General features: G+C 48.9%; 1 protein-coding gene across 10 annotated transcripts in view; it reads right to left on the reverse strand.

Moving 5' to 3' along the window:
- Nucleotides 1-25,988, reverse strand: part of MPRIP (myosin phosphatase Rho interacting protein) — a 146,274-nt gene that overhangs the window by 66,382 nt on the left and 53,904 nt on the right. For all 10 annotated transcript variants that reach the window (XM_035131560.3, XM_035131561.3, XM_035131559.3 and 7 more), the window contains exons 4-5: nt 9,666-9,817; nt 3,198-3,282 (exon numbers count right to left, since the gene is read on the reverse strand). In XM_035131560.3, the coding sequence (XP_034987451.2) occupies nt 3,198-3,282; nt 9,666-9,817 (237 nt within the window). The remainder of the gene's footprint in view (nt 1-3,197; nt 3,283-9,665; nt 9,818-25,988) is intronic.

The raw sequence follows: 25,988 nt of genomic DNA on the forward strand, positions 1-25,988 counted from the left end.
CCAAGGAGGGGCCCATCAAGTTGGAACGAGCTGTGCCAGGGAGTCGGGAGATGGGTGAACCACCTCAGGGTGGCTGGGGGGGAGCCACAGATGGGAAAATAGATCGAGAGGAGAGCTCACTTCTGGTGCTCCACTCCACCCCTCGTCACAAACCTTTGACGAGTCCACAGTGTGATGCAGCAGCAAAAATAGCTAATGCTATTCTAGGCTGCATCGATACAAGTCTAGTGTCCAGATCAAGGGGAAATCATAGTATTATTCTGCCTTGGTCAGACTACACCTGGAATACCATGTCCAATTCTTGGCACCACAACTTAAGAAGGATGTTGACAGGCCGAAACATGTGCAGAGGAGGGAAACCAAGATGATCAAGGGTCTGGACACTAAGCCTTATGAGGAAAGGTTGAAGAGGCTGGGCATGTTTAGCCAGGAAAAGAGGAGAGTGAGAGGAGATATGATCTTCAAATATACAAAGGGTTGCCACATGGAAGATGGAACAAGCTTGTTTTTTCCTGCTCTGGAGGCTAGGACCCGAACCAAAGGGTTCCGGCTAGAAGAATGAGAGTCCAATTCAACATCAGCAAGAACTTTCTGACAGTAGGAGCTGTTCGACAGTGGAACAGACTCCCTTGGGAGGTGATGGGCTCTCCTTCTTTGGAGGTTTTTAAGCAGAGGCTGGCTGGCCATCCGTCATGGATGCTTTAGCTGAGATTCCTGCATTGCAGAGGGCTGGACTGGATGACCCTGGGGGCCCCTTCCAACTCTACTATGAACCTATGATCACTAAAGCACTTTGTATTTCCCCAGCTCCTTGCCTCCCATTCCAGCACCATCTCCAGGACCCACCGCTAGCCCAGCCTCCTAGGAGGCAACTCCTGCTCTGTCTGGTTCAGAGATGCTGCTGTCAAATGAAAGGCACAAATACAGGATGGGAGACACCTGGCTTGAGAGCAGTACATGTGAAAAGGATCTAGGAGTCCTGGTAGACCACAAACTTGACATGAGTCAACAGTGTGATGCAGCAGCTAAAAAAGCCAATGCAATTCTGGGCTGCATCAATATGAGTAAAGCGTCTAGATCGAGGGAAGTAATAGTACCACTGTATTCTGCTCTGGTCAGACCTCACCTGGAGTACTGTGTCCAGTTCTGGGCACCACAGTTCAAGAAGGATACTGACAAGCTGGAACGTGTCCAGAAGAGGGCAACCAAAATGGTCAAAGGCCTGGAAACGATACCTTATGAGGAACGGCTTAGGGAGCTGGGTATGTTTAGCCTGGATAAGAGAAGGTTAAGGGGTGATATGATAGCCATGTTCAAATATATAAAAGGATGTCATATAGAGGAGGGAGAAAGATTGTTTTCTGCTGCTCCAGAGAAGCGGACACGGAGCAATGGATTCAAACTACAAGAAAGAAGCTTCCACCTAAACATTAGGAAGAACTTCCTGACAGTAAGAGCTGTTCGACAGTGGAATTTGCTGCCAAGAAGTGTGGTGGAGTCTCCTTTGGAGGTCTTTAGGCAGAGGCTTGACAGGCATATGTCAAGAATGCTTTGATGGTGTTTCCTGCTCAGCAGGGGGTTGGACTGGATGGCCCTTGTGGTCTCTTCCAACTCTATGATTCTATGTCCTCCATCTTCTGGGTCACAGAGATGCCAGCGCAGGTTGTGTGAACAGCTAGCCCAGATCCATCCCTCGCAGGAGGAGTTCCCGTTTACTTGCCCAGTCCAAAGAACAGCCTGATTTCTCATGTTTCCATTCCCACATAAAGGGGCTTAAGAAGCTGTGTTGCTTCCTGGACCAATGTCTTAGCTTGCTCAGCCATGCACAGCTCCCGCAGAGCCTTTGAACCCTGTTTTGCACGGCTCTGAATACTAAAGATCTTGGCAGTAAAACTGTACTTCTTCCTCAAGCGAGAGGCAGGGCTCAGGATAAGGCAAAGGTCCTTCACTTCCACAGAGACAGCACAGAATGTGCTTTTGGGTGCTCCCTCCTCACCCCACTTTCTTTCTCACTTGAAAAGACGAGCACAAGATGATATTGCAAATGTTAAAATATTATACGTGCAGGAATTGGCAGGTGGATAGCTGATGGATAAGGATAAATAAGTTTTAAAATAACAAAAAAACTACTGCAATACCATACAGGCCTGAATATAAGTCACACTCCCCGCCCCGCCCCCCAAATTCCGACAGTGGAAAGTTAAAGCGCGGCTTAAATTCAGGATCTTACTAAAATGGGCTTTTACGATATCGCTGTAGGATTTTCTTCTACATTTGCCATTTACGGGCATGAGTGCCTGCGGAATTTTAAGGGAGCGGCTTATATTCAGGTGTCCCTCTCCCCACCCCCGTTGAATTTTAAAGGTGAGGCTTATTTGCGGGTGCGGCTTATGTTGTTGTTGTTTAGTTGTTTAGTCGTGTCCGACTCTTCGTGACCCCATGGACCAGAGCACGCCAGGCACTCCTGTTTCCACTGCCTCCTGCAGATTGGTCAAACTCATGTTCGTAGCTTCAAGAACACTGTCCAAACATCTCGTCCTCTGTCGTCCCCATCTCCTAGTGCCCTCAATCTTTCCCAACATCAGGGTCTTTTCCAGGGAGTCTTCTCTTCTCATGAGGTGGCCAAAGTATTGGAGCCTCAGCTTCACGATCTGTCCTTCCAGTGAGCACTCAGGGCTGATTTCCTTAAGAATGGATAGGTTTGATCTTCTTGCAGTCCATGGGACTCTCAAGAGTCTCCTCCAGCACCATAATTCAAAAGCATCAATTCTTCGGCGATCAGCCTTCTTTATGGTCCAGCTCTCACTTCCATACAGCTTATATTCTATACGGCTTACGGTATATTCGGGCCAATACAATATAAGGTGAATTGTAAGGAATGGAATGTGAACTAGAAAGCAACTAGGAAAATAAAGAAGCGACAAGAGGAAACCTTAGATGCATCAAGAATGGAGTGCGGGAAACCCATGTTTTTTTGGGGGGGGCAGTATTAATCTGTCTTAATTTGCGGCTGATTTGGTAAAATTTGAGAAAACAATTTGGGGGAAAAAGAGAAAAGAAATTATGTGTGCTGCAAGCCATGAGCAAGCTGTGGAAAGACCGTCGCTTTCATTCGAGAGACGTGCTTTTCAAAGGAAGTCCCAGATCATGCTAACCTTTAACTGGTGGGCATCACTTCCCCCTTGCTACTGATTTACCTGAGGAGTCGGGGGCTCCACTTTCCTCTTCTTTTTCTGGTTCTGCTTGTTCGTCCTTGGGTAGACAACCAGCATCTCCAGCCACCTGGAGGAAAGAGAAAAGAGAGGAGAGTTAGGAATCGTGTCAAGGGAAGCATGGGGAAAAGGCTCCGAGAGCCAGGTGAGACTGGCGGTGGTTCCCCCTTTGGTGGAGCAGGTTGGCTGGTTGGCTACAAGCATCTATTAAAGAAAGAGATGGATTAGAGTGGTACCTCGGTTTAAGAACAGTCCGGTTGAAGAACGATTTGGTTTACAAACTCCGCAAAACTGGAAATAGTGTCTTGGTTTGAGAACTTTACCTCGGTCTAAGAATGGAAACCGAATGGTGGAAGGGCACTGGTAGCAGGAGGCCTCATTAGGGAAAGCGTGCCTCAGTTTAAGAATGGTTTCGGTTTAAGAACAGACTTTTGGAATGGATTAAGTTCGTAAACCAAGGTACCACTGTATTGGGCTTGTGCAACACCAGGGTGGTTTGGAGGGGTATTCCCATTGCTTTAAACATTTGCAATTTTAAGTCAATGGACTCACCAGGAAGTCTGACTTGAGGGAAAACAGTCTTGCCATGGCTCTGTGTTCAAATCACACACACACACACACACACACACACACACACACACAGCCCCCCTTATGTTGGAGACATCTAAGCAGCTGTTGCTCTGGAGGACAGGATATAAAGCGGTGGGCAGAGTCCACAACTTGCATGCAAATTGTCCCAAGTCCATTTCTAACATTTGCAGTTCCAAGGAGGGGAGGCCTCTCAAAGGGTTGGGAAGGTATGGCTCATCTGAATGGACAACGCTAGACTACGAGGGTTTGTGGGATATGAAAAAGACCTTCGTATATGTTTTCCAGCAGAGCAATAGCTCAGACGATAGAGCATGAGGCTCTTTATCTCAGGGTCAGGGGTTTGATCCCCACGTTGGGCAAAAGATTACCAATGAGCTACAACTTTCCTAATAATAATAATAATAATAATAATAATAATAATAATAATAATAATAATAATAATAAGGGACCCAGGTGGCGCTGTGGTTAAACCACTGAGCCTAGGGCTTGCTGATCAGAAGGTTGGCGGTTCGAATCCCTGTGACGGGGTGAGCTCCTGTCGCTTGGTCCCAGCTCCTGCCAACCTAGCAGTTCGAAAGCACGTCAAAGTGCAAGTAGATGAATAGGAACCGCTACAGCGGGAAGGTAAACGGCGTTTCCATGTGCTGCTCTGGTTTGCCAGAAGCGGCTTTGTCATGCTGGCCACATGACCTGGAAGCTATACGCCGGCTCCCTCGGCCAATAATGCGAGATGAGCGCGCAACCCCAGAGTCGGTCACGACTGGACCTAATGGTCAGGGGTCCCTTTACCTTTTTTAATAATAATAATAATAATAATAATATATTATTTATACCCCGCCCATCTGGCTGGGTCTCCCCAGCCACTCTGGGCGGCTTCCAACAGAAAAAATAGAACACAGTAATCTATTAAACATTAAAAGCCTCCCTGAACAGGGCTGCCTTCAGATGTCTTCTAAAAGTCTGGTAGCTGTTTTCCTCTTTGACATCTGTTGGGAAGGCGTTCCACAGGGCAGGCGCCACCACCGAGAAGGCCCTCTGCCTAGTTCCCTGCAACTTGGCTTCTCGCAACGAGGGAACCGCCAGAAGGCCCTCGGTGCTGGACCTCAGTGTCCGGGCAGAACGATGGAGGTGGAGACGCTCCTTCAGGTATACTGGACCGAGGCCATTTAGGGCTTTAAAGGTCAGCACCAACACTTTGAATTGTGCTCGGAAACATACTGGGAGCCAATCTTTCAGTTACTCTTCAAATCTTCTCTGTGCGAACAGCAACAACGTGGGCACTGATCCAAGCAGAGCAATAACTGTGCCCCCTTCCCCACCCAAAACCCCTGCTCAAAGCAAATGCTTTCTCTTCCCCTCCCAAGCGGTGGGGTGGCTTCTAATCTCTGTTCCAACACACACAAGCACAGGATGCACTGTTTGCGCTTGGGGTGGCGCCCGTGTTTTCCATGGCGAAGCTGCTACTTTTCAGGAGTTTATTCAACGCCACCGTGAAAATAAAAGTCTGCCCCCCCCCAGCGACTCTGAGCTGCGCAAGCTCCCATGCGCAAGCTTCTCAAGAGGCAGCAAGGGCATGGAAGACAGTGTATGATTGTAGTAATAATAACCAGCCCGAATTCCCACACCACCTCCAAGCCAGCAGCCGCAAACCTAAGACAGATGGACGTTGATTTGCCAAACAGGAGCCCACTCCAACCTCAATGGAGGGCAGGGGGTAGAATCTCACGAAAGTAGCATGATGGAAGCAGCTAGATCTCAGAACTAAAGCTGCTGGAAATCTAGTGATTTTATAACATCTTGTTGTTGTTGTTGTTGTTGTTGTTGTTGTTGTTAATACCCCACCCATCCGGCTGGGTTTCCCCAGCCACTCTGGACGGCTCCCAACAGATTAAAAACAGAATATAAAACACCAAATATTAAAAACTTCCCTAAACAGGGCTGCCTTCAGATGTCTTCTAAAAGTCAGATAGTTGTTTATTTCCTTGACATCTGATAGGAGGGCATTCCATAGGATAGACGCCACTACTGAGAAGGCCCTCTGCTTGGTTCCCTGTAACTTCGCTTCTCGCAAGGCCCCTGTTCCCCTCACAGAGCTTCAATTATCAGATTGTGTTAATCACCCATCCTTCTTCCCAGGGAATGCTGGGAGTTGTAGTTCTGTGCAGGGGACCTCTTAAGAACTCTCAGCACCTTAAGAGGCTTCAGCTCCCAGAATTCTGCTTAAAGCGGTGTGATAGTGCTTGAAATGTGTTGTGTGGATGTGGCCAATTTGCTCTCTGCTCTTGCAGCATTCCAGCAAGCTTTAAATAGCTGAAAAGCAGTCCATAAAGCACATAAAAATCTCACAGTGACTCAGCACGGGGAGCTCTGTGACGGATAAGGAACAAAACTGACGCCAATTCAGTTTCTAAGGTCATGCGGCAGGTCAATTTGCCCCTGTTAACCCCAGTCGTGACAGAACCAGATCTCCCCAAACCGTACAGGTTTGTCCCACTGTGCTCTGTACGTAGTCCGAACATTTCTTTAGGCGTGAAGCATTTACCCAAGAAAGGGGTTGCAGGCAGCTGGAGCACTCTGGCCCCAGCAAGAGAGAAGGGGCAAGAAATTCAGGGAACAATTAATTCCCGCAGATCAAGCCCAACTTGGGCAGGACAGCTGTGACAAGGGAGACAGAGGAAACAAGCAAATCCTGCTCAACAGGTCAGGTCCAATTCCGCAGCCTGGATTCTGCCTCTCCCTGTCTGTGGTGCTCATTTCAATCTCTCCCCCCCCTTTTTTTGTTTTAACGCCTAACTATTTCAGGATTTGCAGGTTTAAGATGCAACAAGGAGAACAAATGAGTCTAGCCGGCTGTTGCTCAGGGCAATTCAGGTTTGCTACTTCCGCTCCATGCAGACCTGCTGAGCTCAAGACATCTTTGCATAAGGATTCTAGCCTGCCGTGGGTGCAGAGCCTGAGTCTGGGAATGATCTGTAAGGGCAGGCATGTCCAACAGGTAGATCGTGATCTACCGGTAGATCACTGGATGTCTGCGGTAGATCTCTGGTAGATCATTGGCTCTGCTCAAAGAAGCTGAACAACTGTGGCTCCCCTAAAAAAAAAGCTCAACATTTTACCTCCTGCCTGAAAAAACTCAACAACTTTGACCCGAACCTCCCCAAAATGGACCTTCCTCCTTCCTAAAAAAAGCTCAACATCTTTGACCTGAACCCCCAAAAGGGGGGTAGATCACTGCCAGTTTTTAACTCTGTGAGTAGATCGCAGTCTCTTAGGAGTTGGCCACCCCTGTGTAAGGGTGACTCCCTACAGGGAGCCAGCCCCCATCATCTTAACGCCCACCTCGCCAAGCACAGGGAGCAGCAGTGGGTCTGAAGCAGCCAGGGGGGAGGGGAAAGACTCGGAGGGAGAGAGAAGGCAGCGTGCGGAACGATGGGAAAGCTCAGGGGAGGAGAGATGTAGGCAAGGGCTTAAGGACGCTGGAGAGCCATTCCACCGCCTTGAGCAGGAGGAGGCCGAGAGGGCATCGCTCCTTCCGGCGCAAGAGTTAAGGAGAGCACTGCGACGCAGGTCAAGGGGGAGGCGTTTTGGGGTGCCCCGACTACTTTGCTAGCGTAGGAACAGACGTACGCCATTGCCGGATTCTGGTTCGGACTGAGAGGTCATGATTTAAGCTATCTCTGCACTGTAAATACTATGCACAATGAAAGTCTTTAAAGACAAACTGGACTCAAGCGGAGTTATTCTAGAGTAGCCACGACGACCCTCTGACATGATCCTAGTCCTCAGTGATCCATATCCACCTTGATTTTAAAAGTAGGCTAACCCGGGGCCTTCATGAGAACGTAAACCAGGGGTCATCAAACTAAGGCCCGGGGGCCGGATGCGGCCCAATCACCTTCTCAATCCAGCCCGCGGACGGTCTGGGAATCAGCATGTTTTTACATGAGTAGAATGTATCCTTTTATTTAAAATGCATCTCTGGGTTATTTGTGGGGCCTGCCTGATGTTTTTACATAAGCAGAACATGTCCTTTTATTTCAAATGCATCTCTGGGTTATTTGTGGGGCATAGGAATTTGTTCATTTTTCCCCAAAAAATATAGTCCGGCCCCCCCACAAGGTCTGAGGGACAGTGGACCGGCCCCCTGCTGAAAAAGTTTGCTGGCCCCTGACGTAAACTCCTGCAGTTTGGTCAAACTCATGTTGGTAGCTTCGAGAACACTGTCCAACCATCTCGTCCTCTGTCGTCCCCTTCTCCTAGTGCCCTCAATCTTTCCCAACATCAGGGTCTTTTCCAGGGAGTCTTCTCTTCTCGTGGCCAAAGTATTGGAGCCTCAGCTTCAGGATCTGTCCTTACAGTGAGCATTCAGGGCTGATTTCCTTAAGAATGGATAGGTCTGATCTTCTTGCAGTCCATGGGAGCACATTACCAACTCAGAAAAAGCAAGTGTGCTTCACTGCTCAGAATTTGGGGGGACAAACTGCTCTGGAGAGCGACAAGCTGAGATTTTAGGCCTAGGCAGACGGGTGGACTTGCGCCTCGAAGGGCGATCTCACTATTCAGATGCCTAACTGTTCAGCATTTGCCAAATTGCGAGGCCCTGGGAAGTAGGCTGCAGGGAACGAAGGAGGAGGAGGAATATTTCATTTTAATTTCCTTCCAAAGGTCAGTCCTCCTTGGGAAAGAGAGGAAGAGCAGCTGTGTACACAGGGAGCAGGGACAGCAGGGGAACAGAGACCAAGTCAAAACCAGAAAAGGCCGAGCAGAGAATGTGCCGGAACTGCAATAAGATCGGCTTGTGCGCGACATTCCCAGAAGCAAATGACTCCATGCAGAACTGCTGGGACTTTTGAGGAGCAGGTGGAGGCCATGGTCTAGGCCAGTGAGTGTGTGGAACGGGGCCTTCTAAGGGTTAGCCCCCAGACTTTGGCAACCCTAAGTCAATATCAACCAAGCAATGGGAAACTGTGCTAAGTTCCATAACAAGCGTGTCTTTGGACCTTAGACCAAGACTCATACAACAAAAACATATAATTTACTGGAATCTGCTATGTTTGTTTAGGAAAGGGCTACCCAGCTGCTGGAGTTGTAATAGAAGTGATGCTTCTTCGAAATATATCTTCACGCAATGTCTCACATGTGTGGTGTAGTGGTTAAGAGTGGTAAGACTCGTAATCTAGGGAACTGGGTTCGTGTCTCCGCTCCTCCACATGCAGCTGCTGGGTGACCTTGGGCTAGTCACACTTCTTTGAAGTCTCTCAGCCCCACGCATCTCACAGAGTGTTTGTTGTGGGGGAGGAAGGGAAAGGAGAATGTTAGCCGCTTTGAGACTCCTTACAGTAGTGATAAAGCAGGATATCAAATCCAAACTCTTCATTGGTATGGAATTGGCATGCAATTCCACCTCGATAGAATTTTCTGGGTTCAACAACATTTGGAAAGAGATGGGATGGAGGGGTGACTGGGGTGTTAGCTGTTGACTAGGCAAGAGCAGGAGGCCAAGCTCCCAATATTTGCGCAAGGCCCAGCCTATCCAGAGGCTTCAGACTGACAGCCAATCGCAGAGGCCAACGTTGCACATTCTTATCCCCTCCTTTGCCTGAAGAGGGCGACATCACCCAAACATCCACACAAGCCCACAAGCCACCTAGAACAAAGGATGCAGGAGTCAAAATTTGGGGGGCCCTGGCACATCACAATGGGTGCTCAGCATCACGAGGAGCAGAAACAGCCCCTCCTTCAACCCCCTGAGCCTCTTGCTCCAGCAGTGAAATGAGAATTTTGCTGTATGCCACGGCCTCTCTCAATTTCTGCCTTCTCTGCCGCTGCCCCTCTTCCGAGAACACACTGCTGCCAACTCACCCACTGATGATCTCCTTGTTCTCAGCTCGGATGAAGTGTTCCTTCTCAGGTGTCAATATGCAGAGGGAGAACTTCTGCCCAGTCCGGCTTTCCCCGTCCACGACATCCGTACACTGGTTCATGTTGATGGTGCCCTGGGGCAGGGTGGTTGGCTAGAAGGGAAAATGAAAGCGGGGAAGTTATAGGGAGCAAGGACGAGAGCATGTTTCAAATGTTCAGTGCTTTCCTTTGCCACCCAGGTGTCCTGGACATTTTGGACTACAACTCCCATCACTGTAACACTGCCTGTTGGAGCTGATGGGAGCTGTAGTTTATTTTCTGTTTTCTTTTCTTTTTTAAATTTGGAATGCAGATCTCAGGGCAGTTGCCAAGATAAAATCACAATATATAAAGTTAAAATACATAATAAAAATAAAAACAAGAACAACCCCATAATCCCCCCAACACATTTTAAAAGGGCATTTGAATAGGTGCCTCCGAACAACCCCCAGCACCCTTAAAGAACTACACAGTTCCTGGGATCATATATTGAAATATATTATCACAGCGGCGAGATTGTTATATGAAAGGATTTGCCATTACCTACTACAGAATAATGGTGACTGAAATTAATGGATTTGGCTGAGACGGCGATGTTGACGTGTTTAGTTATAGAAAAATCATTGTTGCCCTTTATTAATGACAGGAAACCCTTTATGGACTTTTTGCACAAAAACGAAAATGAATTTGCAGTATCTGGGTTTGAAGTCTGAAAAAAGGTTAGTCTATGGAAAGTAGAAGAGCTGGATGCTATCATGGAGCAAAGGTTTTACTTAAGTCTTTTCTTTTCCTTTTTCCAGCTCTACCAACTGAGCTATCCTAGGACATAATAGCCACCACGATAACTTGTTATTACCCAACATAGTCATCTCAGTGCATCGCTATATACACCTGCCAAACAAATTATTCTTGGTTGCCGTTTCCCTTCCAAAACACGTTAGCTGTTGATCTTTGCTCCTTCCCAATGCTGCCCCCTCACCCCACCCCAAACCACCATTTCTTAAACCAAAGGCCAATCTCAGGGGCAGCTCATTTTGCTGCCCGAGGCGAAGGACAAGATTCTGCATCTGCCACCCACGCAAGACGGGACTGGCAGCAGAATCTCATCTCAAGGCTGGCAATGGGACTGTGTCCTCCTGGGCACTCATTGTGTGTGGGCGCAGGACAGATTGTGTGGCATCTCCTGCTGAAACAGGAAAGTACAGTCAGGGGGCTGCTCCCGCTGCCTCCCCAAAACATCTGCCACCCGAGATGGTGTCCTCACGCCTGCCTAATGGTAAGGTAAAGGGGCCCCTGACCATCATTATTATTATTATCAGGTCCAGTCGTGTCCGACTCTGGGGTTGCAGTGCTCATCTCGCTCTAAAGGCCGAGGGAGCCAGCGTTTGTCTGCAGACAGCTTCCGGGTCATGTGGCCAGCATGACAAAGCCACTTCTGGCAAACCAGAGCAGCGCACGGAAACGGCGTTTACCTTCCCGCCGGAGCGGTCCCTATTTATCTACTTGCACTTAACGTGCTTTCGAACTACTAGGTGGGCAGGAGCTGGGACCGAGCAACGGGAGCTCACCCCGTTGCAGGGATTTGAACTGCCGACCTTCTGATCAGCAAGCCCTAGACTCTGTGGTTTAACCCACAGCGCCACCTGGGTCCCTCCTGCCTAATGGTACCGAAGGCCAAGTTCCCCTCCACACGAAAACGGGCCGTAACATCTCTGCTTCCTCCGAACAGAGGTTGTGGAATACGAGCAATTCACACAAAAAATCATTTTCTTGCAACCAGATAGGTGACTTCCAAGGCCGCTGTCCACATGCTAGGACAGTGATGGTGAACCTATGACATGCGTGTCAGACATGACACGCAGAGCCCTCACTGCTGGCACGCACCCCATTGGCCCATTCCCGCTGTTGTTGTTGGTTTTTCCCCACCCACCCCCATTTGTTCTCCGGCTCCTACAGCTTGTCTCTCCTACAGCTTGTCTCAGCTGTTAAAACCCAGAGATTGGTTTTTAACCCTTTCTGTGCTGGTTTTTGGCGCTTTGGCAGACTATGTCGGTGCTGCGTGTTAGTTCCAGCGAAGGTATTATTCGTCATTTATTTCTGTTCTCTTCCCCCCAAAAAAGCGAAGCAACTTTTGCACACACACACCGCCCCAAAAAACCTCCAAAACTTTGGTCAGCAGCTCCCCCCAAACAGCTCAACAACTCTGGACAGTGCCCTTCAGCTCTCTATATTGGACAAACAGGCCAAACCCTACGCCAAAGGATAAATGGACATAAATCTGACATCAGGAACCAGAAGACAGAAAAACCAGTAGGAGAACAATTCAATCTCCCAGGACATTCTATACAAGATCTCAAAGTAGCTGTCTTACTACAAAAGAATTTCAGAAATAGACTGGAAAGAGAAGTTGCTGAATTGCAACTTATCACCAAGCTCAAAACCATGGAGGGACCTGGTTTGAACAGAGATATCGGATTCTTATCTCATTATACATGATAAGCGATCTTCAGCCATCTCAACCCTTGCTTTTTCATGCAAAACCATTTGCAGTCGTTTGCGGTCATCAACAGCTATCAGTCAGTCAATCACCCATTTCCACCACCCTTCTGAGTGATCCCCCCTCCCCATCCCCACCCCTCCCCACCCCTTCTCTACATAAGTGCCTGGAAACTTCCATTTCACTGTATCTGAAGAAGTGTGCATGCACACGAAAGCTCATACCAAAATAAAAACTTAGTTGGTCTTTAAGGTGCTACTGAAGGATTTTTTTTTATTTAACTCTGGACACTTTGTGATAAATAAGAGGTTTTTGGTTTGGTTTGGTTAAATAATTAGTTTTTGGTTTATTAAATAGTTATATATTACAATTATACATTTTTGTTATTTAAACTATAAATATCGCGAAATTATGGTTTTTTTCTTGAAGTGACACACCACCCGAGTTATGCTCGGTTTTTTGGCGAATTTTGACACACCAAGCTCAAAAGGTTGCCCATCACTGTGCTAGGATAATGTTAGCCCTTGACAAAAATGGCCCCTCTGCACATGTCCACAACCAGTCATACAACACCATTCGACATCCCCACCCCCCGGGAGGGGGGGAGCAGGGCCTCAGTTTGAGTTAGGAGCAACCCAAAGAACTTTTGATCACGTTGCGAATACCGCCCCCTTTTGGCTCCAAGCAACCAAAGTCCACTCCTATCCTCTGGTAGTATTCCCAAAAGTATATACTGGAGGCATGTTACCAGTTCTCCCACAGCATTTTACGTTGCATCATGAGAAACCAGAAAGTCGAGGGTTAAAGGTGAATGGGTGCCCACCCAAAGAGAAGGCTTTGATGAACAATGGTTCCTTGGTTCTCAAACTAAATCCGTTCCGGAAGTCCGTTCCAAAACCAAAGCGTTTCAAAGCCAAGGCACGCTTTCCCAGAGAAAGTAATGCAAAATGGATTAATCCGTTCCAGACTTTTAAGAACAACCCCTAAAACAGCAATTCAACATGAATTTTACTATCTAACCAGACCATTGAAGCATAAAATGAAAGCAATAAACAATGTACTGCAGTCACACAATCAGTCAATCAATGGGTAGCTGAACTGGGTTCCACACAATCACACACAAAAAAGAGCCGCAAAAACGCAAAATAAATAGCAAAAACAGGCAGACCTCAGCGTAACACTCAAAATGGAAGAGTAACACTCAAAACGGAGCCCGTTCAGCTTTCAAAAAAAAAGTTCACAAACCAGAACACTTTCTTCCGGGTTTGCAGTGTTTGGGTTCCAAGTTGTTTGAGTACCAAGGTGTTTGAGAACCAAGATACCGCTGTACCTCTGTATGATTCACTGCTCTCTCTCCTTCACATCAGCCTCTATCACATTTGCGTCAAGCACAATTGGATCGTTCAAAGGGATCCCTGATGAAGAAGTGCAGCGGAATTCCACCCCGCCCTCCGGGAAAAAGAGGGTGCCTGTTGTGCCTCTGTATGAACTGTTGCCCTGGGTCTGCCTCTTCCCAGTCAAGAGGCACAAACATGCAACTCCTTTACGAGTTGTTCTTGAGTTCTCAAAACTCAGAAATAAAACTCTTTTGAGGGTACAGAAACAGCAGGCCTCGGATTTTAATTCTGAAGCCTATTTGTGCTATCAAGCATTGGCGGAGCATCCGGGAGGGGCTTTGAAATGGGACACGGTCAGTCTCCTAACAAGAGACAGGAGAGAAGAGAGACGGTATTGAGAGAATGTTAAACCCCAGACCCTCTCTTTTAAGAGAGAGCAAGGCAACATATTGAGAGCCAGTGTGTGGTGCAGCACACTGGCGGACCTTCATTCTCTGGCATTGGGGGCGGAGAGCAGGCAGGGGCGGGGGCGGAGCTGGCACACAGGGCCGTCTTAAGCCCATCCAGCACCCTGGCGCTAAGGTCCCTCTAGCGCCCCCCTCCAGAGCCTCTCCAAGGGCCCGGAAGTGCCAAGCGGACTGCAGCAGTAGCAGGAGGCCACCTCCGAGAACTCCGCGCTGCGCCTCCTCGTTTCCCCAGCGCTGGGTTCCGCTCAGTCAAGCTTCGCCACCAGCGCGCGCACCGCGGGACCAGCAAGAGCTGCTTGGGCGCTGTGCGCGCGCTGGTGACGAAGCTCGACTGAGTGGAACCCAGCGCTGGGGAAACGAGAAGGAGGCGCAGCACTGAGTTCTCAGAGAAGGAGTGCAGTCCTGGCCAGATTGCCGGAACCCTGCGCTCACTTGGTGCCCTTCCAGCACCCTCCAGTGCCCGGCGCCGTGGTTCTCCGCGCCACTAGCCTCTATGGCTAGGGCGGGCCTGCTGGCGCACTTTCTGGGGGCAGGGCGCCCTGCGTGGGCGGGGGGGCAGCCACCATGGCGCCCTCGGAATCACGCTGCCTGGGGCAGTGCGCCCCAATTGCCCCTCCCTTCCTACGCCCCTGGTGCAGCGGTTGAAACGAAGGAGTAGGACATGGGAGACCCAGGTTCAAATCCCTCCTCAGCCCTAAAGCTCCATGGGGGGGGGCGCTTGGGCAAGGCAGCGTCTCTCAGCCAGAACTACTCAAAAGGTCATTGTAAGGATAAAAGATGGAGGGTGATCTGTTTAAGACCTGGGGGGGGGGCCTGCGGAGTGGAAATAAACAAAATAATCTTCATCTCAAGGACAGAGGGAGAGTTTTAATGACCAGTCATAAATTGCTGGCTGCCCTGCTTCATTTACAACATGCCAGCAAAGGCACCAGGGGAGGAAACGGCCCAGGCACGCTGGCGAAGAAGCAGCATCTTGGGAGGGAGAAGGAGCCAAGGAGGCGATGCATCAGAATTCCACCCCCACCCCCGGCATGGCCAATTTGTGTTTACATGCGCAAAGAACGGCCCCCAACGGCCCCCAACTTGTCTTGCCAAGTTGAAAAACTTCCGTGAGCAGCAGCGTGGCACACTTTTCTGGAAGCGATTCCCCGAGGAGGTACCCTGGCTCCGCAAAGTAGCAGACAACCCAAGCAGGCACACACAAGCATTCTCTACCAGTATAAATCATCCGTAAGCTTCCCAGAAAACTTGGAAAGGATGCCAGGCATCAGCCTTCCAGGAGGAGGAGGAGGAGGAGGAGGAGGAGGAGGAGGAGGAGGAGGAGGAGGAGGAGGAGGAGGAGGAGGAGGAGGAGGAGGAGAGGAAATGGTGGCTCTCGCCCCACACGGCTGGGCCTCCCAGAGGCAAGCACTTGCTGGTGCAAGAGGTACCACTGCAGAAGGCATGCCTGGAGCAAGCAAAAATTGCAGAGCGCTTGCTGTGCTTTTTAAACACGAGCTAGCTGGGCTGTTTCGAAGTCTACGGTGTCCCGCAGCTAGTTCTTAGAATTGTAGAGTTGGAAGGGACCCCGAGGGTCATCTAGTCCAACCCCCTTGCAATGCAGGAATCTTTTGCCCAAAGCGAGACTCGAACCCACAACCCTGAGATTAAGAATTTCGTGCTCTACCAAGTGAGCTAGGATAATTCAAGCCGTGCCTTGGCCACAAATCTATGCAGAGGTCCCCTGGTACATTCCACCATCTAAATCTACAAGAGCAAACTTTCTGGATTTTGAGGATAATCGTATCAGTGATGTCGGAGGAATTTGATCTTTGGAAATTAAGAGGATGAGCTCGCCTGAATAGACCCAACATGCAGATTGAAATTTAAGCTCTCCACCTTTTCCCCATGCTTCTGGGGTGTCTGAACACAGTTCTCAGACCAAATAATGTATCGAAATAGGCTTTGAATGCACATTTGGATGCAAATATTCAAGCAGATTTTTCTGAAAATCACAAATCAATGCGGAAACAGGATGGAACTAACTTCAAGGTTGATGCATTTGAAAATTAAACCAGTTTTCCCAACCCCCAATCAGTCATGGTCTCCCTTATAGGATTATTGCATGGAGTCTAATATCGAGATATCAAAGTAGAGGTTGGACAAGTGGAGCTGTAGGAAGCAGGTCAGCAAGGTGTTTCCATTCCTACCTGCTGCCAAGGGATAGCTCAGTCGGTAAGGCATGAGACTCTTAATGTCAGGGTTGTGAGTTCGAGGCCCATGTTGGGCAAAATATTAATGCACTGCAGGGGGTTGAACTAGATGACCCTTGGGGTCCCTTCCAACTCTACGATTCTACGATTGGCTTCCCAGGTCACCCAGTGAGCCGAGTGGGAGGATTCGAACCCTGCTCTCCCAGGTCCTAGCCCGGCACTCTGACCACTACACCAGTCTCCCCAAGAGCTGCGGAGCCACCATCAGAATAGACAACTCCTTGTGGAACAACCACCTGAATACACAGCCATGAAATAAGGTGGGAATTGAAGTAGCAGCAGAATCTGGGGAGGGTTTCTCGGCCAGGGGAGGGAAAGAGAGCCTTGTCTTTCCAGCATTTCATGCACAGGGGTGGCAAGTTCAGCCAGGGGACATTTTTAAAAAGATGCGTAAAGTTTACTCAAGGCAGACAGCAAGTCTAAACAGCCAATCGGACCAGCCGGGAGCAAAGAGGTAGATTGAGAAGCAGTCAGATCTCAAGGGTAAAGAGAGCCAGGAGGACTTGCCGTTAACCCTGTCGGATCCACAAACTTGCTCAGCATCCTTATATTTTCACCCTGCCTTCAGAAGAGCTCGAGGCAGTTTACACCACATCTACACCACGCAAAGCACTCTCAGACCACTTTTAAAATTCATGGGTTCCACCCATCTAAGCATGCTGGGAACTATAGTCTGTTAAGGGTGCAGAGAAGTGTCCCCTCACAGTGCTACAGTTCCCAGAGTTCGCTGGGAAGAAGAAACGGTTGTTAAACCACCCCAGGAAACGTAGCTCTGTGAAGGGAGTAAAGGTAAAGGGACCGCTGACCATTAGGTCCAGTCGTGACCGAATCTGGAGTTGCAGCGCTCATCTTGCATTATTGGCCGAGGGAGCCGGCGTACAGCTTCCAGGTCATGTGGCCAGCATGACTAAGCCGCTTCTGGCGAACCAGAGCAGCACACGGAAACGCCGTTTGCCTTCCCGCTGTAGCGGTGCCTATTTATCTACTTGCATTTTGACGTGCTTTCGAACTGCTAGGTTGGCAGGAGCTGGGACAGAGCAACGGGCGCTCACCCCGTTGCAGGGATTCAAACCGCTGACCTTCTGATCAGCAAGCCCTAGGCTCAGTGGTTTAACCCACAGCGCCACCTGGGTACCACCTTCCCGCTGTAGCGGTCCCTATTTATCTACTTGCACTTTGACGTGCTTTCGAACTGCTAAGTTGGCAGGAGCTTGGACCGAGCAACGGGAGCTCACCCCGTTGCAGGGATTCGAACCGCTGACCTTCTGATCAGCAAGCCCTAGGCTCTGTGCCACAGTGCCACCTGCGTCCCTTGTGAAGGGAATAGGGGTCTCCAAATAAATCTCAGCAACACTACAGTTCCCAAGAACCTGTGGGGGAGGCCGTGGCTGTTTGAAAAGGTATAATGGACGCGGGTGGCGCTGTGGGTTAAACCACAGAGCCTAGGGCTTGCCGATCAGAAGGTCGGCGGTTCAAATCCCTGTGACGGAGTGAGCTCCTGTTGGTCGGTCCCTGCTCCTGCCAACCTAGCAGTTCGAAAGCATGTCAAAGTGCAAGTAGATAAGTAGGTATCGCTACAGCGGGAAGGTAAATGGCGTTTCCGTGCGCTGCTCTGGTTCGCCAGAAGCGGCTTTGTCATGCTGGCCACATGACCTGGAAGCTGTACACTGGCTCCCTCGGCCAATAACATGAGATGAGCGCTGCAACCCCAAAGTCGTCCGCGACTGGACCTAATGGTTAGGGGTCCCTTTACCTTTACCTTAATGGTCCTTTAAATGTGTGGGGTGGGTTTGCATAGTTGCCCATTTATGCTCACAGCAGCATCTCCGAGCTCATTCTGAGGTGAGGAACTGGTTTTTTGTACCAGAAACTGGGCTGAGCTCCGGGAGGCTGGTTCAGATGAGCAAACACACTTTGTTGCTGCTGAGCAAATTGCGGGAACCATTGCTGAGATGATGCAAATCACCCAGAGATCTGCCAGCAGATCCCAATCCAGCTTCTGCCCAACTGTGCTCTGCATGAGAAGCCCTCCCGCCCGCCCAATTAAAACTAGAGTTTTACACAACCCCTCGCATCCCAAAGAAGTGTGCAAGCATTGGCCAGCCAGGGCAGTCATCTCATAAGGCGAAGGTAATACAAAGTCAGGAGCAACTGAGCACTCTGATCACAACGGCCATAGACTCGCAGGGGTGCAGCAGGGAACCTCCTTCACAGGTGAGCAGTCTGATCTTCCAGAAGCTCTGACTTCATTAAGTACTTGCAGCCCCTGTTAGAAACTCAGATATGTAAGCTAGGTGCCAAGTGGCTCCTTAAAGCAGGGTTGCAGTCGCCAAAACGGAATGTTTAGTCGCCATTTTGGCACCGGGTGGCTCAAAAGCCATCTTTTGGGTTCCTGAAATTCGTTCTGAGTGCACAGATAAAATATAAGGGATGGAATTCTACAGGATGGGGTATTAGCGTGTGAAAACAGTCCTGATCCAAGGTTCCCCAGGCATGCACCTCCATGGCGGCACCCTGGCGCCTGGGCACCTTCACTCGGTCGCAAGTTGCCAGGTGCAAAGGGCCCCGTAAAATAAATAAACCAGGGAATCGTCATTCTGGCCGATTCCATGCCCCCAAAGATGGGTACCACCTGGGAGAGAGGGTCTGGCCACCCTCTGTATTTAAAACTCCCCTGCCCCACAAAGAACCCCTAAAACTTCTGCTTGCAGTCCAGTATTTGCATACCGCCATGCTGCAAATGGTTGTGTGGGGAGGCTTCTAAGTTTAAATAGGGGGAGCCGGGAGATGGAGCAGGTCTCTTTTATTCCAGGTGGCTCCTGTCTTCTCGGTTGTGGGGAAATCAGCCAGAAGGATAATAATGTGAGGGAGAAAAGGGCCATGTGCGAAGCAGCCCCCGCCCCTCTCTTTCCCCTGGGCTGATGGAATCAAACAAGCTTTTATTTTTCCGAGGCTGTTTTGACCTTATATGGGGAATTCTCGCATGCAGCTGTAATCGTGCTTCGCAGCAGCGATTCACCCCCAGGAAACCTCTGCCACGGGCCCGCTCCACTCCTTTCCAGATACAGCTGCAACACCCAAACGCAAACACGGGTCCAGCTACCAGAAGGTTAACAAATAATTAACCTCGGGGAAATCATCAACACAAAGGAAGATGGAAGCAGTTTCACGGATCCGGGCAGATTTGCACGCTGCATTTAGAGCATGGACAACACACATTTCAAGCGCATAGCTTCCCCCAAGGAATCCTGGAGGACGGCTGTTTCCCCCGTTCACAGAGCAACACCACTTCCAGCAACTTTAATTCCAGAAACTACAATTGCTGGCACCCGTCTGCCTTGAGAGACAATGGAGTGCTCCTCCGGGGGTGAAGTCAAACTGCTGGAGAATCACAGCGCCTGCTGTGGCTGCAGAAACCGGTCGCTCGCAATTGCTGCTTCCCGCATTGTTTTTGCTGCGCTACGAGCACCGAAGTGACCGCCCCAGGGTGCAAGCCTGGGCAGTGGTGTCTGGAGGTCCTGGGCTGCTCAGACGACAAGACCCCCTTCTCGGCCTTGCCGATGGGGTCCAAAGGAAAGCAGAGCAAGACATTTGGCACCAGCTTAGCCGCAGGAGCTGCCGGAAGGAATCATACAAGGTGCCACCCAACCATCTCAGGAACTTCACTCCAGATCTGTGTAGGGTTTATTCCTGAGCCTTTTCTTCTCCCTCAGATATCCCACAGGGCAGTCTCAGTTCAGGTCTTCCTTCTCCTAGATGGGCTACCTTCCCAGGTGACCGAACCACACCTGCCCCTTACTTCCCTCTACAGAATACTCAGAAACCTCCTCTTTGACCATTGGACCCGCTTTTTCTCGGCGGCTTAATCCACTGCAGCCTGTCCCAAATTCTTTGTGAGGTTGTGTGCTTTAAATGTATGGTGAAGGCCTGCTCTCAGTTGTCATTAATTAGGGAAACGCATAGACGACAAGGGTATCAATGGTAATTACAGTCAAACCTCGATTGTCGAACGTAATCCGTTCCGGAAGCCCGTTCGGCTTCCAAATAGTTCAGCAACCAAGGCACGGCTTCTGAAAGGTTGCAGGAGTTCCCTGCACTCAAGCGGAAGCTGCGTCGGTCGTTCAGCTTCTGAAAAACGTTCGAAAACCGGAACATTCACTTCCGGGTTTTCGGCGTGTGGGAGCCGGAACGTTCCAAAATGGAGGTGTCCGGGAGCAGAGGCAAATATTGGCAGAAGGCGGGTGGTTGTTTCCACACCCTGCTGGCAAACTTTCCAGAAGTAAATGACCGACCACTGTGGAAAGCAGGATGCTAGATCAGCTGGAACTTTGGTCTGATCCTGCATGGATCTTCTTATGCTCTAAATGAGAAGAGGGCCTTCCTAGGGAGGTCTAAGCACCTGCTAGGGATAGTGACAAATGCCGTCAGCAGCGACAGAGGAGTGGGAAGGAGGGGAATTTTGTTCAGTCCATCATTTTAAGCAAACTGCCCTCATTTGCACCTCTCCTGGGTTAGGGACACGGATCAGAATGCAATTACCGGAATCCTTTGGATTTTGCACTTCTCCAAATTTTTGTGATGCACTTCTCTGCTCCAAACGAGTGAAAAGTTGCCTATTTGGGGACAGATGTGTCCAGAGATGCATATATTGAGAAATTAAGAGACTGAAGACATATTTTTGCAAGGATTTTTGTTTAAGTTTTGGAGATTGATGGGGAAACACACGTAAAACTGACGCAGACCGGAAATAAGACTGCTCCATCGGTTCCCAGTAACATCCTTCTATTTACCTATATACAACCCACAGAACTCTGCATTTTTCAGCTGAACGTGATCCTGGGACCTCTCCCAAATATTCCCCTGCCCCTTGGGAAATGGGAGGGGAGCTTAACCTCTCTCTGTAACAACCTTAAGACAGAGGCTGCAGTTGCGGAAAAGTGCCCACAATCAGAGTTTTCTTATCAAAGCCATCCCTTTGCAACCAAGGGAAAGAAACACCCGTTTGCTGCAGCGAATCTTTGCAAGTAAATTCCAGGACCACCCAGAAAAGAGATTTCCTGATAGTAGGATTGGGGGAAAGCACCAGAGATCTAGAGAGCTTCCTGTAAAATAATAATAATAATAATAATAATAATAATAATAATAATAATAATAATAATATATTATTTAAACCCCGCCCATCTGGCTGGGTTTCCCCAGCCACTCTGGGCGGCTTCCAACAGAAAAATAAAATACAATAATCTATTAAACATTAAAATCTTCCCTAAACAGGGCTGCCTTCAGATGTCCTCTAAAAGTCTGGTAGTTGTTTTTCTTTTTGACATCTGGTGGGAGGGCGTTCCACAGGGCGGGTGCCACTACCGAGAAGGCCCTCTGCCTGGTTCCCTGCAACTTGGCTTCTCGCAGCAAGGGAACCGCCAGAAGGCCCTCGGCGCTGGAGCTCAGTGTCCAGGCAGAGCGATAGAGGTGGAGAGGCTCCTTCAGGTATACTGGACCGAGGCCATTTAGGGCTTTAAAGGTCAGCACCAACACTTTGAATTGTGCTCGAAAACGTACTGGGAGCCAATGTAGATCTTTCAAGATCAGTGTTATGTGGTCTCGGTGGCAGCTCCCAGTCACCAGTCTAGCTGCCACATTCTGGATTAATTGTAGCTTCTGGGTCACCTTCAAAGGTAGCCCCACGTAGAGCGCATTGCAGTAGTCCAAGCGGGAGATAACTAGAGCATGCACCACTCCGGTGAGACAGTCTCCGGGCAGGTAGGGTCTCAGCCTGTGAACCAGATGGAGCTGGTAGACAGCCGCCCTGGACACAGAATTAACTTGTGCCTCCATGGACAGCTGTGAGTCCAAAATGACTCCCAGGCTGCGCACCTGGTCCTTCAGGGGCACAGTTACCCCATTCAGGACCAGGGAGTCCTCCACACCTGCCCGCCTCCTGTCCCCCACAAACAGTACTTCTGTCTTGTCAGGATTCAACCTCAATCTGTTAGCCGCCATCCATCCTCCAACCGCCTCCAGGCACTCACACAGGACCTTCACCGCCTTCACCGGTTCTGATTTGAAAGAGAGGTAGAGCTGGGTATCATCCGCATACTGATGAACACCCAGCCCAAACCCCCTGATGATCTCTCCCAGCGGCTGCATATAGATGTTAAAAAGCATGGGGGAGAGGACAGAACCCCGAGGCACCCCACAAGTGAGAGCCCAGGGGTCTGAGCACTCATCCCCCCCACTTTCTGAACACGGCCCAGGAGGAAGGAGCGGAACCACTGTATGACAGTGCCCCCAGCTCCCAACCCCTCTAGACGGTCCAGAAGGATGTTATGGTCGATGGTGTCAAAAGCCGCTGAGAGATCCAGCAGGACTAGGAAACAGCCGAAATCTGATCCTTAAAACAGAGCAACCTGCCTTGTATGCTAATCACCACATGCCAACTTTCTGTGACACACAGAGATGTGATACCCAGTACAGCTGGCTTACAGGGACCCCTGGTCTGCCCACTGGCCGATCTGCCTCCATACTGTCTGCACAGACTGGCAGCAACTGTCCAAGCTTTATATGGGAGAGCTCAGTCAGTAGACTAGAGCATGAGACGCTTACATCTCGGGGTCGTGGGTTCAAGTCCCATATTGGGTTAAAGATTCCTACATGGCAGGGGGCTGGACTAGACAACCATGGAGGTCACTTCCCATTCTACAAGTCTATGATTCTACCTGGAGAGAACCTGAGGCCTTCTGTACACAAAACAGATTACAGAAATCAAAGTTCTTCTGTTTTCTACCTATCCAGAATTTTCTGTCAATTTAAAGGAGATGGATAATGGGAACCATAGAATTGTAGAGTTGAAAGGGACCCCGACGATCATCTAGTCCAACCCCCTGCAATGCAGAAATATGTAGTTGTCCCATCCAGGGATCGAACCTGTGACCTTTGCGTTATCAGCACTACGCTCTAACCAACTGAGCTATCCATATGTTCTATGACTGAGCTATGGCCCTTCCTAAGGTAGGACAGCCTATATTACAGCTTAGAAGTCCTGGACAGATAATAGTTACATCCGACAACAGGAGTGTGCCAGCCCCCCGCAGCCTGAGATTTCTGCCCCCTCCCTAGATCCCCCCCGTGGGGGTCCTCATGCTCCCCCAAGTCCTCTCCCACCCATTAGGGCTCCCCAGCCTCTCGCCCTGGAGGAAGCCTCTATTCTACTCCTCTGCCCTACCTGTCCCTCAAAACTTGCACTTCAGGTTTGCAAATTACACACTCGGCTGGGAGCAAGTAAGAACTGCTTCCAGACAAACAAGTTGGCGTGTGTGTGTGTGTGTGTGTGTGTGTGTGTGTGTGTGTGTGTGTTAAGGTGCTACACTCAATATGCCAGCAAGTTTGGAAAACTCAGCAGTGGCCAGAGGATTGGAGAACATCAGTCTATATCTCAATCCCAAATAAGGGCAGTGCCAAAGAATGCTCCAACTACCGCACAGTTGCGCTCATTTTACATGCTAGCAAGGTTATGCTCAAAATTCTACAAGGCAGGCTTAGGCAGTATGTGGACCGAGAACTCCCAGAAGTGCAGGCTGGATTTCGAAGGGGCAGAGGAACCAGAGACCAAATTGCAAACATGCTCTGGATTGTGGAGAAAGCTAGAGAGTTCAAGAAAAACGTCTACTTCTGCTTCATTGACTAAGCAAATCATTTGACTATGTCGACCACAGCAAACTACAGTATGGCAAGTTCTTCAAGAAATGTGAGTGGCTGATCACCTCATCTGTCTCCTGAGAAATCTCTATGTGGGACAAGAAGCTACAGTTAGAACTGGATATGGAACAACTGATTGGTTCAAAATTGGGAAAGGAGTACGACAAGGCTGTATATTGTCTCCCTGCCTATTTAACTTATATGCAGAATTCGTCATGAGAAAGGCTGGACTGGATGAATCCCAAACCGGAATTAAGATTGCCGGAAGAAATATCAACAACCTCAAATATGCTGATGACACAACCTTGATGGCAGAAAGTGAGGAGGAATTAAAGAACCTTTTAATGAGGGTGAACTTTTCTGCTACACTTTATTGGAAGGAGAAAAATAATCATTTCCTTAATATCTATTTAAGCAATTTCATTAACTAAAACAATAACATTATAGCATATGTATCCATGTTGGTTAACTGATGTGGTTAACTTCGACTGAGTTTTAGCACACATAAAAAAAAACACCAAATCTTTATTTCCTGATGAATAGCCTTTGGACTATAATGTAACTTAAATAGAAAATCTTTAGAAAGACTTTTTCTCCAAAAGCATTTTATTTTAAAAATCCGATTTAATTTTTTTTTTAAAAAAAAAAATCCGTTTTGAAAATCCATTTTTGGGGTTTTTTTTTTTTAATCTTCGATTTTTAACCACCCTGATATAAATACAATCTCATCTTTCACATCCCACTCCCCACCAACTCCAGGGGACATCGTACCAAGCATTTCATAGAACAATAGAATTTTCAGAGTTGGAAGGGACCCCAGGGTCCCCTAGTCCAACCCCCTGCAATGCAGGAATCTCTCACCCAACGTGGGGCTCAAACCCATGACCCTGAGATTAAGAAACAGCTGGAAACAGGGGCTCCTAGACACCAAAGCAACTTGATCCCCCAGTGTCAATGCTGGATTCAAGAGTTACCCCCCATTTTAGCCAGTTAATCTAACCAGCTACAAGCCATGAAATGTTGGCGCACTGATTTTACTGCAAATATTAATAATGCGCCTCTTGTAGTTTGGTTTTTTATTCAAAGAAGGAAAGCCTAATGACTACAGTGATGCCTCACAAGACAAATTTAATTCGTTCCGCGAGTCAATTCGTTTTGCAAAAAATTCGTCTTGCGAATCGCGGTTTCCCATAGGAATGCACTGAAATTTCTTTTGCCCATAGGAACGCATTAATTAATTTTCAATGCATTCCTATGGGAAACTGCGATTCGCAAGATGAATTTTTCGCAAAACGAATGCGTCTTGCGAGTCACCACCAGATCGCAAGACGCATTCGTCTTGCGAAAAATTCGTCTTGCAGGGCATTCGTCTTGCGAGGTACCACTGTAGTTCTCAGCCAAGAGAGACAGAACCCTGTGAAGAACTCCTATCCAGCTCCTGTGGAATTTTCTCATTCTGTATTAAAAGCACGAGTATCCATGACTTCAAAAGGGTATCAGGTACGGCTTTTGTTCCCTGCCTTACGTAACTGTCCCAATTTGCCAAAGTAGCCCCAAAAGCCAAGTCTCAAGAGCGGCAAAGACAGACTCTCCTGGAAGGGCATTTAATTTCACCAAGCAGCTTATGGAATTAAGACCAAAACCCAGAGGCAATTAGAAGAAGGAAAACAAAATAAACAAAAATTAAAGTCGCTGTGCGTTTTGCTCGATGCCCCCAGGACTGGCTGGCGGACAAAGAATGGCTTTGGATACACTCACAAGAGGCTCCAAAAGCTATTCTTTGCATCACATGCCAATAACGAAGGGTGGAAAGGAGGGGTGACAGAAACAAAACAAAAACACCCAATAATCACATATTCCTGTGTAATTACACCCTAGTGTGAGTCCTTCAAGACAAAGGGCGCTCCAGAATCAGCCACCAGCTGCAAAGATTGCAGCAACAAGCCACCATAGGAAGGCTGGATGAATAAGTTGTCCGGACATGGTTGTTGTTTTAAAATGGTATTCTGGAATAAAAAGAGGAGTTTAAAAAATGAACT

This window comes from Zootoca vivipara, chromosome 13, assembly GCF_965207765.1.
Source record: "Zootoca vivipara chromosome 13, rZooViv2.hap1.1, whole genome shotgun sequence".
Lineage (NCBI taxonomy): Eukaryota > Metazoa > Chordata > Lepidosauria > Squamata > Lacertidae > Zootoca > Zootoca vivipara.